We start from the raw sequence: 13,816 nt of genomic DNA, 5'->3' as shown, positions 1-13,816 counted from the left end.
AAGAAATGAATTTACAAAGACCTTCTAGGAGTAACTGTAGAGGTCTGCAGACAAACCAAAGACAGATAAAGTAAAGAGGCCATGGAGCCTCCCCCCCCCCCCCCTCTGAACTGGGACTACTCTGCAGGTCAGGGTCAGCCTCCTGCTGGGGCAACAGAAGGTTATGCAGAACCAGTTCCCTTTCAGGGTCTAAATGTGTGCTTAGCACACTTGTTCTGTTGTGCTGCGACAATAAAGCCCTGTCTACTGCCCTTCTTGCTGCACAAGGCCCTCAGTCCTCTTCCGAAAGCTGAAGATCCTCCAGCTCATCCTGTGGTCCCTGAGCCAGCTGCCACAGTTCACTTGGGTCCACCCCTGTGTCCGGGTCTCCATCTACAGAGAAAGAAGAAGTATGTACATTCTGCTATATCATGATGAAGCCAGCCTTAGTAATTACTTATTCATTACTAATTAAATTAATTAATTAAATTTATCAGTGTGCTATAGCTTGCTGTCAGAGTCTTTTGAGTATAGAATAACTGGTACCCCAGGGAGGGGCACAGACCTGGCTTAGGTCTTCTCAGGCTTCACTTCCAGACAGACGGTAGGGCCAGTCTGTTTCACAACAGAAACAACTTACCCTCTGAACTGCTGGCACCCACTTCTTCGTCATCTTCCTCCTGGTCTTCCTCTTCCACTCCTTGGTGAGCTCCCAGGAGCCCGGGTATTCCTGTAGATAAAGAATCATGTGCACACACACAACAGACACCCACTAGGGCCACAGGTCTCAGCAGCAGCAAGAGGACCACTAGCCCTTTCTGTTACCCATATGGAGGCCCCAGCATGGTGGCAATTACCAATAATGAATCCCCAGCTCAAACAGAAGGAAGGCACCAATGAGTGGTATAAGAAACAGGTGTAGATAGGACAGTGGTGGTGCACGCCTTGAATCCCAGCACTTGGGAGGCAGAGACAGGCAGATCTCTGTGAGTTCAATGCTAGTCTGGACTACAGCACAAGTTCCAGGATAGCCAAGACTACACAGAGAAACCCTGACTCAAATTTTATATGTGTGTGTGTGAGAGAGAGAGAGATAGAGATAGAGATAGAGATAGAGAGAGAGAGAGAGAGAAGAAAAAGAAACAGGTATGAAGGCTAGAGAGACAGCTCATTGGTTTAAAGACCTGGGTTTGACTCCCAGCACCCACATGGTGGCTCACAACTGTGTCTAACTCCAGTCCCAGAGGATCTAACACTTTCTTCTGACCTCCATGGGCACCAGGCACACATGTTATACACAGACATACATGTAAGCAAAACACACATAGACATAAAAATTTAAAACAAAACAAAATAACAAAAAACAGTGTGCCAGCCAGCCAGCCATGAAATACCTCCACTGACCCACAGCTCTTAAGGACTCCCACCTCAGGCCTTACCTCTCTGAGAGAAGTCTGTGCTGTCCTCTCCCTCAGAACTGTCCAACTCAAACAGGTCTTTTAATTCCTTCCTATCTTCATCCTTCCTGTCTTCCACTCTCCGCCTCTTGATCTCTGGGAAGTTCAGGTCTTCTAGCTTCAAGGATCAGAAACAGAAAAACAGATTGGGGAGGGAGAAGCACAGAGAACTGAGCAGAGCTTAACTCACATCAGCACCCCCTTGGGTGCCACCCACAGCCAGGCTGTACTCAAACTCACTGTCCCAAACTTCACTCCTTCAGCCTAGACCCCTTTACAAGTAACCTGCCTGGCCACTTTCTACTAGGCCAACTTCCCAGATCCCAGCCATACCCGTTCTTTGCCACTGATCTCCAGCTGGATCTCACGGTCCCTCAGCTTCCTCCAGTGGCTGTAGTACCTGGTGAGAGGGGTCCCCTCTTCGCGGGCCTGCTTCTCCCAAGCATCCTAAGGATTGGGTAAATTCAAGGCCATGCTCATCTTGGAAAATCCTCAAACATCTACCACACCCTAACTGGTGACCTCAGGCAGTCCAGATGCCAAGTCCCAACCCACCACTGCCAGGTGGTCAGAAACACTGAAGGTCACTCTCTGGCGAAGGCTTCGGATATGTTCTGCGTTCTCTTGCACCTTCTCCAGCAGCTGGCGCACCTGCCGGCAGTAGTTAGCTACTTTGCACTCCCGGAGAAAAGATTTCAGCTGCAGAAAGGAAGGGTGAAGTTCAGCTCCAGCGACAGGACTTCTCCCCACCCCAGAAGGGGTCCAGACAGTGGAAAAGCCATGTGGCAATCACAAGGAGACTTGAGGGCCTACTGCCAATCTTCTAACTAGGTCTCACAGGCATAAGGCCTTGCTCCTTTACTCATGTACTCTTGCAGCAGCCTGAGAAGAGCTGTGAGAAGACAAAACCATAAATTGTTTTGCTATTTGGATCTTAACTGAAAAACATCTGCTGAACCCGACCATATACCTACGACCTTTAGCACAAAAATAAAGGTATCCTGACTACCTGACATCACCAGCAAAGACAACATGGGGGAGGCCACTGCCACATTATACAACCAACAGTAACCAAGCACATGTATACAGCTGTACATGTAACTTCTGCCTTCACACATGTACCCGTGTCTATAGGAGCCTGAGCCAGGTATAGCTCAGTATAAGCAGCACACCACCCCAACAAGCCCATGAGTAATAGAGCTAATCCCCTGCCAGCAACAGCTCCCTCCTATGAGAAATGCCTAAGATGGAAACAGCTGAGCAGAGAACAAACAAGACTCTCATGAGGGGCACAAAAAGAGCTGAAAAGAGGGAGAACTACATTTTACCCCCAGACCAACCCAGGCTTTAGACTTCCACAGGTAGCCCTGGACCACGATAGGCTCCAGGCAGGCTGGAGGAGGGCCTATAAATTCTTGAGATCCTGGTTAAGTTACCCAGGTCTGGCCCAATCCTTCACAAACAAGTTAACTCCACAGTCCCCAGAGAGAACCTCTTCAAACTACCAAGCCAAATGACCATTTTCCCTTGTAATGACCCCGATGGATCTGGCTGCCAGGCAGCTGGATAAGCATGATTTTGTTTCTGGTCTTGTAGAACTAGAACAAGGAAGCATCCCTTTTGTTCTTCTATACAATGAAGACAAAGCTACTAAGAGATTGTCCAATTTAGCCACAAAGAGGATGTGGGAGTCAGGTGTTGAGCACATACCTGTAGGACAGTGGGCAGCACCAACTCTGGGAAGGCAATGCAATGGGCCTGGCTGTGCAGATATTCCAGGATAAGGTCATATAGCTGTTCCAGAAGGCCATCCTGAGGGGGTGGCACAATTTCATCAGATGGTGGAACCCTGAAGTCCATGATCTTATATTTCACCCTGCTCAATCTCTAAGATGGGAGCTATAAAACGGTACTCAGAGCCTTCCCAAGACACACTCAGATTCACAGGGCCTAGGATTACAGAACCATTGATCTATGACTACAGAAACCCCTCAATCCCCATTCTTTTTTTTTTTTTAATATTTATTTATTTATTTTGTATACAATATCCTTTGTGCGTGTATGCCTGATCGCTAGAAGAGGGCACCAGACCTCATTACAGATGGTTGTGAGCCACCATGTGGTTGCTGGGAATTGAACTCAGGACCTTTGGAAGAGCAGGCAATGCTCTTAACCACTGAGCCATCTCTCCAGCCCCCTCAATCCCCATTCTTGAGAGGTGGATCTCTCTGAGTCCAAGGCCAGCCTAATCTATATAGTAAGTTCCAGGAAGACAAGGACTACATAATAGAGAGATCCTGTCTCAAAAGAAATCACAAATGCTGCACAATGGTAACCCCTTCCTTGTACTTCAGTAGCTTCTAAAGTCCTTGTGAGCCAACTAAAAGAAAGCCTCGGGCCTTTCCCAGAAGTCCTTCAGCCAGCCTCACCCGGTATGCCTTCTCCTGCAGGTTGGTACTGGACAGTTTCAAGATCACAGAGAAGTTGATGGGCTTGGAGCTCATGCGGCCTGGACGCCTATTGAAGTCCACCTGCTGGAAAATCTATCCACAGGTTTCAGTCCAACACAATGAAATCCCTCAAGACAAGGATGTACAACTAAAGACAGCCTCAAAGCCCACAGGTGCCTCCAGACCCTGTCCACTTTCCAGAGCCCTGAGCCTCTTGACAGGCAACCATAGGACTCCTATGTACACTGAACCACCTTTGGAGGTAGTGGGTATACAGGCCTGGGCCTGAAGTAGCTGCATGCCAGGCACTGTGGGTACAACTAGCAACAAAGAGATACAGAAACAGGTCTCAGGGGAGGGACTGTGTATCCCACACCTCACTAGTCTTTGTAGGCTATGGACTTTGACCTTCCCAAGAAAGGAGGATAGTGGGAACCTAGCATGGCCTCTTGAGCCAAAGATACCTCCCCAGTTACTAGGAGACCCCACACGCAGAGCAGGTAAATCAAGAAGGCACAAGGTACATGAAAAAGCATACAGAGAGAAAGTTCTAAAGCCCCTGACAAGAGAACTCGTACAACAGAATGCTGCTGGCAGCTGAATCAGCTACACATAATGACAACTGGGGGTGGGAAATGCCGGTTCTCTAATCTGAGCAAAAGGTGCTGACTAATATATAGGGCTGGTCTCGATACCCCCTTTTATCCTACCCACAAGGTAAAGAACAGACAGTGATACCCTGAGGGCAGAGAGCTTGATTTCAACCTTTGTGGTTCACTTTCTCAGGAAACCTGCATCTAGTGTGAAGAGCCCAAAGCCAGGTACAGTGAACCAAAGTAGAGGTCAGAATGAGGGCTATCCAGGAAAACAAGAAAGGCGTCATGTAAGTCTGAGACTCTGATGGACTAAATGCAGGAGATCTGCAATGACTGCCAAGGCAAAGGGACCACAGGGTTACAGTCGAAATCTGTACTGGCACAACTGGCAGACTCAGAGGAGAAATGGTTTCCAAGAAACATTTGTGAACCCAACCCAAGTCGTGCCTAGCACAGTCACCTCGAGAATGAAGGGCAGAACAGGGATAAAGGTGCCGATGGCCTGGGACAGCAGCGTCAGGGCACGCACACAATGCATGCGCAATGGATAGAAACGGGCAGTGGGCAACAACCTGAAACAACAAAGAGCAGGATCCTAGTCACCAGCATCGGCTGCCCACCGCTTCTGATCGCTCCCTATTCACAAGCTCCAAATACAGGAGGGTCACAGTCACCCCTCCAGGGTAAGTACTCAGGGTAGTATCCATGAGGAATAATAATTTTTAGTCACCAAACCCCGCAAAATGCTTGGACTTGGGTACTGCCCCACTGCTCAGCTAAGGGACTGAGAGACACCACCAGCTTTAACTTAGTTTCATTCACCCCTGCCTCCGTTTCTTCTCCACCCTCTGCTTGAGTTTCTTTTTTTGCAGAGGGTTTCTTTTTTTGCACCACCTTCCCCTTTCCCTTCCTAGCCTGGTCTTCAGTGTCCAGAAGAAAGTTCAAGAGGACACAGAGGCCCCCTCCTGGCCAGAGCAGTATACAGCATATTCACAGCATACCAAAAGCTCTAAGAAATAGATCTGAACGCACAGGAGCCCAAGCAGGCCTGGGAATACATGGGTGTTGCATTGTGGGCAGCTAACCTACTTACCTAAGTGAAGGTTGACTGCCTAAAATCTACAACCAGTTCATCTTTTCAGACCCTTCCACAGAAATCACCAAAACCTGCCAGGTGGTGGTGGCACACACCTTTAATCCCAGTACTCGGGAGGCAGAGGCAGGCGGATCTCTGTGAATTTGAGGCTAGCCTGGGCTACAAGAGCTAGTTCCAGGACAGGCTCCAGAGCGACAGAGAAACCCTGTCTCAGGAAAAAAAAAAAAGGAGAAGAAACCACCAAAACCCAGACACAAAGGCTCTAATATTTAAGGTCTGCCTGCCCCCAAAAAATTCTTTGTATAATGTGACCCACTGAAGCTGACCAATTAGAAACCTCTACCCTATACCAAGAGCACTGCTCCCAACCCCCAGGACAATCTAACACAGACCCGCCCTTGAACTCACTTGATGCAGCCAATGATGATCTGTGAGAGCGGGTAGATTAGGGGCTGTAGAACCTCGCTGGAACCAAGGGTACTCAGGACTCGGCACCATAAGTAGAGGCAGTGCACATACTGCCAGTTGTACACAGACTGGTATGTCTCCTGGTGAAAATGGAGTCCAACTTTAAGGCCCATTCCAACTTTAAGGCCCATTCTTCCCTGCCAGAATCACCCAAAGCATCTCCCCAGATGAGATGAACTATTTACCTCATAGAAGGTGGCATCCAGCGTACCCCAGGGGGCTACTAGTTTGGAAGGGCCTGACTATGTACCTTCTTGCCTGTGGTCATGGCATTACGCAAGTGGACTGCAAGCTGGCGAATGTAAAGAAAGGCGTGTTGATAGGAGACGCTGGGGTCCAGGGCAAGCAGTTCGGTCAGTGTCCGCTGCATGAAGCTTATGAGGGGCAGGGTACTAGGAGACGTGAACTTGCAGTTTCTCACATACATGATGTACATTTGCTGACAGACAAACCAAAGACAAGACACACTTGAGCAACCACTGCTCCGACTTTCCACCAGAACTGCTATCCCAAACAGCCTGACCACTTAGCTGCAGACTCCTTTCCTGTATGTTCCCAGCACTCCCAGACTCTGATGTTTCTCAGCATACACCCTTGCACCCACCAGCCTCAGGAATATAAACTAAGATATTCAGAAGAGAGGAAGGTGTGTAAGAGAGAAGTAAGCTGAGGAATAGGCAAGAACAGGACTAAAGACCTAGGAAATAGCCGGGCGGTGGTGGCGCACGCCTTTAATCCCAGCACTCGGGAGGCAGAGGCAGGCGGATCTCTGTGAGTTCGAGGCCAGCCTGGTCTACAAGAGCTAGTTCCAGGACAGGAACCAAAAGCTACGGAGAAACCCTGTCTCGAAAAATCAAAAAAAAAAAAAAAAAAAGACCTAGGAAATAGAGGATATGTTCTGCTTCATGCTAAGTCTGTACACTGGGGACTTCACGGGATCTCCATGTGCAGGAGGGCCACCCTGGTCTTTGAGCTGGACAGCAGGGTCTGATTCTGGTCAGATCTAATCCTATTTTCCAGCTACAACTATCTCATCTCTGGGGGAAAAAAGTCCCCCTGCCTCTCCTAATGCTCCCAGTTAGTGTATCAGAGTCCAGGCGGAACCCAAAAGACCTTCAATTCCTGTTCCCATCACCATTCTATTTTCTTGGTAAGAAAGCTGTGATCAGCCCAGAGTCTGGTGTCAGGTTTAAGACTGTCTGCCAGGCACTCAGGCTTATTCCCTACACAGACCTTAATGAACAGATAGAAGACCCACTCTACCTTCAGGATGGGACCAAGGAAGGATTCCTTCTTGTGCCGGCAAACTCTAATGAGTACCAGGAAGGCCAGGACCCGCAGAGATTCTTCACCCGTGCTCCACAGAACCACCATCCTCTGAAAAAGAGATACACCATCGCCTTTCCTGGCCTAGGACCCTCCATTACTAGCTGGCATGCCTCAGTGGAGCCTAGTCTCACATTACTAAGGTATGCTGCCCTGACCCTTGGTGGGGTATAAAGAAAACAGCAGGAGGGGGCTGGAGAGATGGCTCAGAGGTTAAGAGCATTGCTTGCTCTTCCAAAGGTCCTGAGTTCAATTCCCAGCAACCACATGGTGGCTCACAATCATCTGTAATGGGGTCTGGTGCCCTCTTCTGGCCTGCAGGCATACACACAGAATATTGTATACATAATAAATAAATATAAAAAAAAAAAGAAAAAGAAAACAGCAGGAACAAGTATAGGCATAAATGCTGTCTCTCCTCTAGCCAAAGTAGAACAAGAAAGGCAGCCATATGCACCCCCTAGCTACAACAACACAGCAGGATGGGCTAACACACCTTGAGTAACATTCGGCACTGCTTAGGGAAAGTCAGGTAGTAAGGAACCAAGCTGCTGACATGCTGCAGGACAGCTGCAGACACCGTGGCTTCAGTCAAACAGGCTACCAGCTGAAAAAGCAGAAGAAAACGGTGAGGCCCAAACTCCTTCAAATTGCCAGGCATGACCAAGCCTCGGAGGATTCTGTTCTTTTTCCCCTTGGTTTTTTGAGACAGAGCTTCTCTGTGTAGCATTGCTCTGTGACCAGGCTGGCCTCAAACTCACTAAGCTCCACCTATCTCTGCCTCCCAAGTGCTGGGATTAAAAATGTGCACCACCACCACCCAGCTCCTCCTGAGATTCTTTACCCACCAGAACAGTACCTGTACAACTGCACTCAGGTATGTTTTGACATCCAAACGGAGCTTCCCCCAGAGTGGGCTACTAGATGGCAGCAGCATCCTGTAGGGGCCACACCCACCCCATTACTGCAATCAGACACAAGTCTGCCCAGGTACAGGGCATATAACTTGGTCCCATACACAAAAGCTGAGACACTCCTTACAGCTGGTAGATGCAGGGACTTACCAGGACTTTCTTGAGCACAGCCCAGACAGACACCTGCAAGCAACACCCGCCCCTAGAAAAGGCTGCCAGCTTGGCCAGAGTTCACCCCCTCACCTGTTGCTATCCTTTGGTGCCTTTCCAAACAGCAGCTTCTGAAGGCAACCAAAGAGGTCTCTAATGCAGAAAGTAACCAGAGCGTTGAACACTGAAAGGAACAAAAGTATCATTCACCCATCTAACAAACAAAGGTGCTACAATGGAGCCCAAGACAGTGCCCTCGCCCCAGCTCACCAGCACTATCTGTGACCTGGAACCTGCAAATCTCAGTAACTTCCTGCTCTCCTTGGGTGGTGGCTACAGCTGCTCGGAATGCCTGCACAACTTCATGGAACAGCTTGGGAGTAAGGTGGTGCTGAAGGGGCAAGAGATGGAGATCACTAGGAGAGCAGCACACAGTACCTGGCTCCAGGAACCTGTTCCAAGTTGAAAAGGTGTTCCTAACCGATAATCCCAGGCCAAGGGCAATAGTGGGGCTAAGACCACTGAACCACAAGCCAACAACAAAAAGGAATTGAAATATAACCCCCTTGAATAGGCAGTCTGTCTCCTGTATTACAGATCTGCTCAAGACAGTATATGGGAATTCTCCCTTTCCACTCCCGTCCCCAGAGAAACCAACATGAGAGCAAGCATGATAGCTCATATTTATACCAGCACTGGAAAAACAAAGGCATGAAGATTACTGCAAGTTTAAGGCCAAACTGTTCAAAGTCAGCCACCAGGGTTACAAAGAGATATCTTAGCCGGGTGGTGGTGGCACACGCCTTTAATTCCAGCACTCAGGAGGCAGAGGCAGGCGGATCTCTGTGAGTTCAAGGCTAGCCTGGTCTATAAGAGCCAGGACAGGCTCTAGAACTACAGCGAAACCCTGGGGGGGAAGGGGGGGAGAACGACACACACGACCACAAAGAGATATCTTGTTGAAAAAAACCCAAAAGCTCTAAATTAAATGTGAAATTATTGAAAGGACACTGACATCATTTCCTATTTCCCAGTGAACAAATAATGCTAAAAGTCCAACCATGTCCCTAAAAGCTCACGTAGTAGAAATTTAATATCCAAATTTATATGGTGGTATTTGGAAGTACATGAAATGATGGGCTTCAGGACTCTACAATGGCATTAGTAGGCTTTTAAGACAAACATAGGAGACAAGTGTGGTGGTGCACACCTTTAATCCCCATGCTCAGAAGACAGTGACAGATCTACATAGCTCCAGGTCAGCCAGAACTGCATAATGAGATCCTGTCTCAAAAACCAAAAACAAAACAACAAAAAAGACAGGAATTGGGAGTGGTGGTGGGTCTTTAATCCCAGTACTTGGGAGGCAAAGTCAGGTGAGTTCGAACTCTGTGAGTTTGAGGCCAGCCTGGTCTACAAAGAGAGTTCCAGGACAGTCAGGGCTGTTATAGAGAAACCCTGTCTCTAAAAATAAAAAAGACACAGGGCTCACGATAGCACACTGGCCTAGAATGTACAAGTTCCTAAGCTTGATATCTAACAACCCAGAACACAGATATCGGAATAAGTATCACAGCACGAGGCCTTTACCAAAGACCATCACCATGCTCAGACCTGTAACCCTCCAGCAATGTGAGCCAATTAAGTTTCCTTACAAATTACCCAGTCTGGGGCTGGAGAGATGGTTTGGCAGTTAAGAGTACTGACTGTTCTTTCAGATGACCGAGGTTCAATTTCCAGCACCCACATGGTAGTTCACAACCATGTGTTATCTATCCATGTGGTACACCAACATATATGCAGGTGAAATACACATTAAGTAAATAAAAATTACAACAACAAAAATTGCCCAGTATGTGATATCCCATTACAACAACAGAAAAGGAAAGGAAACAAACTCTATGCCCACCCCACAATGGCCAGGATTCTAACAGAGAGATCAAAAAGAAGAAAGGGGGCAGGACTATGCACTGTAACTAAGAAGATGCAGCTGGAAGACCCTGGCACTCAGAAAGACCTTTACTGTCTAGTTCCCAGAAACACACTCTTTTCATCTACACAATGATACCTCAAACGAGGCAAGGACAGAGACGCCTGCCTGTGGAAATCCAGCCACCCAGCTTATATTGCCTCTCACCATGGCCCCCTGCTTCCACTTCTCCACCATTGCAAGGGTCACCGGTACAGGCTCATTCTTCTTCCTTTGCAGTTCTCTGGGGGATGTGTCACCGTCCTCTTCTCCATCCTCCTCAGTTTCACTTGCTTCCTGTACCAGATACAAGAAGACAGATTTGGAGCAGGGTACAGAAGTCACAGGTGCCCCACCGCCCAGGTCTGCCAGGTTTCACCTCCAGCATGTCTGGCAGGGAGTGGAATTGTTCCTCCTCCTCCTCCTCAGAACTGTCTGAGTCATTGAACTCCAGTAGACTCCGGTCATTCTCCTGCAGGAACTTGTAAAACTCAGGGTCTCTGTCCTTCAGTCGAGAGAGCTGATCTTTGTGTTCAGAAGCACACCCCTTATGTGAGCTAAGAAAGTGGGTGTCAGTAAGGCCAGTGAAAAACCAAACGGAAGGAGTTTTTTGTCCTTCCACATAGCCAGCTTGCTTGCTGCCTCAATGAGACCATATTAGTATGTTCCCTTCACAGTAGATACCAATGACAAGCAGGAGAATTTTCCTAAGATAAATCATCAGGTTCATCTGTCTTCCATACTAACACACACAGCACCTCTGACAGTGTTTTGACACAATCATTTCAAATTCAGCATAGAATCAGGGCTCTCCCAATCTAGCCGCGAACCCACCACGCTCACCCCATTGTTGTAAACTGTCATTAGCTCCCCTACAGTAACACCTCCAAACCATGTGTGCACTTCCGGGCAACCCACAACAACCCGAGATCCCCTTTTGTACTGTGACGAATTTCATTTCACTGCTCAACCCTGAGACAGCTTCCCATTTTACTAAGAGATCTTACAGAATCAGGTCCCCTCGCTGTCACTCTGAGCTCATCGCTGGCTACTTTCCAGGGTCTGCTGTTCTGCCACAGCCACGCTCTAATTCCTCAAAGGCTGTCCATTTTAAGTCCTTTGCAGTTTAATATCAAGTTCTGTCCCCAACTCCTGCAAACACGTCCTGCTACATCCGGTTTTCCCTTCCACTCATAGCACGTTTTCTCCAACACATGATAACCACTGGCTTATCCAGTACCAAGTGTTTTTCTTGGTTTAAAAAAAAAAGAAAGCCTTCAACACTGTCGGTCAACGCACGTCGGCGTAGAGACGGCTGACCCACAGTTCTGCTAACAGTGCGGAACCAAAGACCGCCGTGGCGAGGCCGGGGTGGGGCAGGTTCTCACCTGGATGGGGTGCGCGTGTCCTGCTGCTCCCGGGTAGGGAGAGCTCTTCGCCTTTTCGTCTCCCGCGCCGCAACCTCCCTGACGTCCTCCGGCTCCGACTCGGACTCGGACTCAAAGCCAGAAGCCAAGAACTCGTCTACTGTCAGCTCCTCAAGTCGCCTGCGGGTTATATCAGGTCACCACCTCTGCCAGCTCTCCAGCCTCACTTAGGAACAGAACCCTAGGAGCGAGCGCCTGCCGGGGTCCGGCAGCCCAGTTACTCAACTCACCTCTTGGGAGCACGCGACGTAGCCATGTTGTTCAAAGCAGCATGCGTCTCTCTTCCGGGCCCAGAATGCCGCGCGCCGCCACACTTCCTCTCGCGAGCCCCGCCCGCCTCACCATGCTGTTGGCTTTAGGGTTCTCGTGTGGTGCTGCTGGCATCTCCAGGCGGGAGGCTGCCTTCGTCCTCTCGGCGCAGCAGGTGTGCTAAACTTCTGCACAAATCCACGGAGTGCAGGCTGACCGGCACTCACAGCGCAATTCCTTCCATAAAACGCAGTAACATTGGTTCCCACTCGGGAAACAAAAAGCTGGAAATTCGGACAGCCCTGCCTTCAGCTTATTTGTACTGTGTGTGCAGTGCAGTGCCTCTGACAGCAGGGCTTACAAACGGTGCTTAGAAATCAATAACAAAAGCTGTTGGTCCGGAGGCAATGAGCTCCGAGCTCACTGACTCCGGACCAACAGCTGGGGAACCTGCTTAGAACTGAAAATGTGGGTGACAGTCCTGCGCCTTGGGCAGTTTGTGGGGCCGCTGGCAGTGGGACCAGTATTTGTCCCTAGTGCATGAACTGACTTTTTGGAGCCCGTTTCCTATGAAGGGATACTTTGCTCAGCCTACATACAGGAGGGAGGGCCTTGGTCCTGCCTCGATGAAATGTGACTGACTTTGTTGACTGCCCATGGGAGGCCTCACCCTCTCTGAAGAGTGGATGAGGGTGGAGGAAGCAGGAGGAGGGGAGAGGGGAGGAAATGGGATTATTATGTAAAAAGTTTAAAAATTATTTAAAAAAAAAAGAAGTGTCTCTAGTGAGATTAAAAACAAAGGCGGGCATAAAAGGCAACACAGACACAGTCAGTTCATCAGAAATCAGAAGAGGGGCTGGAGAGATGGCTCAGCAATTAAGAGCCATGGCTACTTCTGCAGAGGACCCAGGTTCGATTTCCAGCACCCACGTGGTGGCTCACAACTACCTACAGCTCCAGTTTAAAGAAACCTGATGATGTCCTCTTCTGGCCTCCATAAATACTGTATAGGAATGATGTATTTAAAATCACAATCTCTCCCTCCCACCCACCCCGTCTACACACACACACACACACACACACAAATAAATATTTGTTTTTTCTAGACAGGGTTTCTCTGTGTGGCCCAGCCCCCGCCTCCAATTTTTTTTTTTTTTTAATTTTAATCCAGGGGATGGCGGGGCAATGGTGGTGCGCGCCTTTAATCTCAGCACTCAGGAGGCAAAGGCAGGTGAATCTCTGAATTCGAGGCCAGCCTGGTCTACAGAGCGAGTTCTAGGACAGCCAGAGCTACACAAAGAGACCGTCTCGAATAAATAAACAAACAAATGAGGGGCTGGAGAGATGGCTCGGACTTAAGAGCACTAGACCGCTCTTTCAGAGGACCCAGGTTCAATTCCCAGCATCCACAGGGTGGTTCACAACTGTCTGTGACAGAGTACAAGATCTGATGCTCTCTTCTGGTCTCCGTAGGCATTGCACGCACATAGTTTATATAATATACAAACAAGCAAAACACCCATACACATAAATTATTATTTTTTAAGTCAGAGGACACCTAATTTCTTGGCGAGCCTAAGTGTGACAAGAAAGAATGCTGTGGGGGCTGGAGAGATGGCTCAGAGGTTAAGAGCATTGTCTGCTCTTCCAAAGGTCCTGAGTTCAATTCCCAGCAACCACATGATGGCTCACAACCATCTGTAATGGGGTCTGGTGCCCTCTTCTGGCCTGCAGG

The 13,816-nt window shown here is 48.8% G+C and overlaps 1 protein-coding gene across 1 annotated transcript; it reads right to left on the bottom strand.

Moving 5' to 3' along the window:
• Positions 1–75: 75 nt before the first annotated feature.
• LOC121443577 (nucleolar complex protein 2 homolog) lies at positions 76–12,219 on the bottom strand. The gene is made up of 19 exons (XM_041645390.1): positions 12,063–12,219; positions 11,794–11,952; positions 10,785–10,962; positions 10,574–10,702; positions 8,707–8,827; positions 8,530–8,620; positions 8,232–8,310; positions 7,869–7,979; positions 7,310–7,423; positions 6,297–6,485; positions 5,987–6,126; positions 4,943–5,054; positions 3,866–3,979; positions 3,147–3,248; positions 1,992–2,135; positions 1,770–1,883; positions 1,419–1,554; positions 620–709; positions 76–372 (listed from the first exon to the last, which is right to left on the bottom strand). Exons 1-19 carry the CDS (start codon positions 12,086–12,088, stop codon positions 272–274), a joined length of 2,250 nt encoding a protein of 749 aa, XP_041501324.1. The 5' UTR covers positions 12,089–12,219; the 3' UTR covers positions 76–271.
• Positions 12,220–13,816: the final 1,597 nt, after the last annotated feature.

The sequence above is a fragment of the Microtus oregoni genome, unplaced genomic scaffold, assembly GCF_018167655.1.
Source record: "Microtus oregoni isolate MIOR12 unplaced genomic scaffold, Mior012 000109F_ref0000275, whole genome shotgun sequence".
Taxonomy (NCBI): domain Eukaryota; kingdom Metazoa; phylum Chordata; class Mammalia; order Rodentia; family Cricetidae; genus Microtus; species Microtus oregoni.
The sequence above is the reverse complement of the archived record's forward strand: the minus strand, read 5'-3'. Positions and strand labels throughout refer to the sequence as shown.

Coding starts and splice junctions, on each gene's coding strand:
- LOC121443577 (XM_041645390.1), bottom strand. CDS start 12,088: ATGGCTACGTCGCGTGCTCCCAAGAG. Junction 10,963..11,793: donor GACACGCGCACCCCATCCAG/GTGAGAACCTGC, acceptor CCACTTTCTTAG/CTCACATAAGGGGTGTGCTT. Junction 10,703..10,784: donor CCCTGCCAGACATGCTGGAG/GTGAAACCTGGC, acceptor TATCTGGTACAG/GAAGCAAGTGAAACTGAGGA.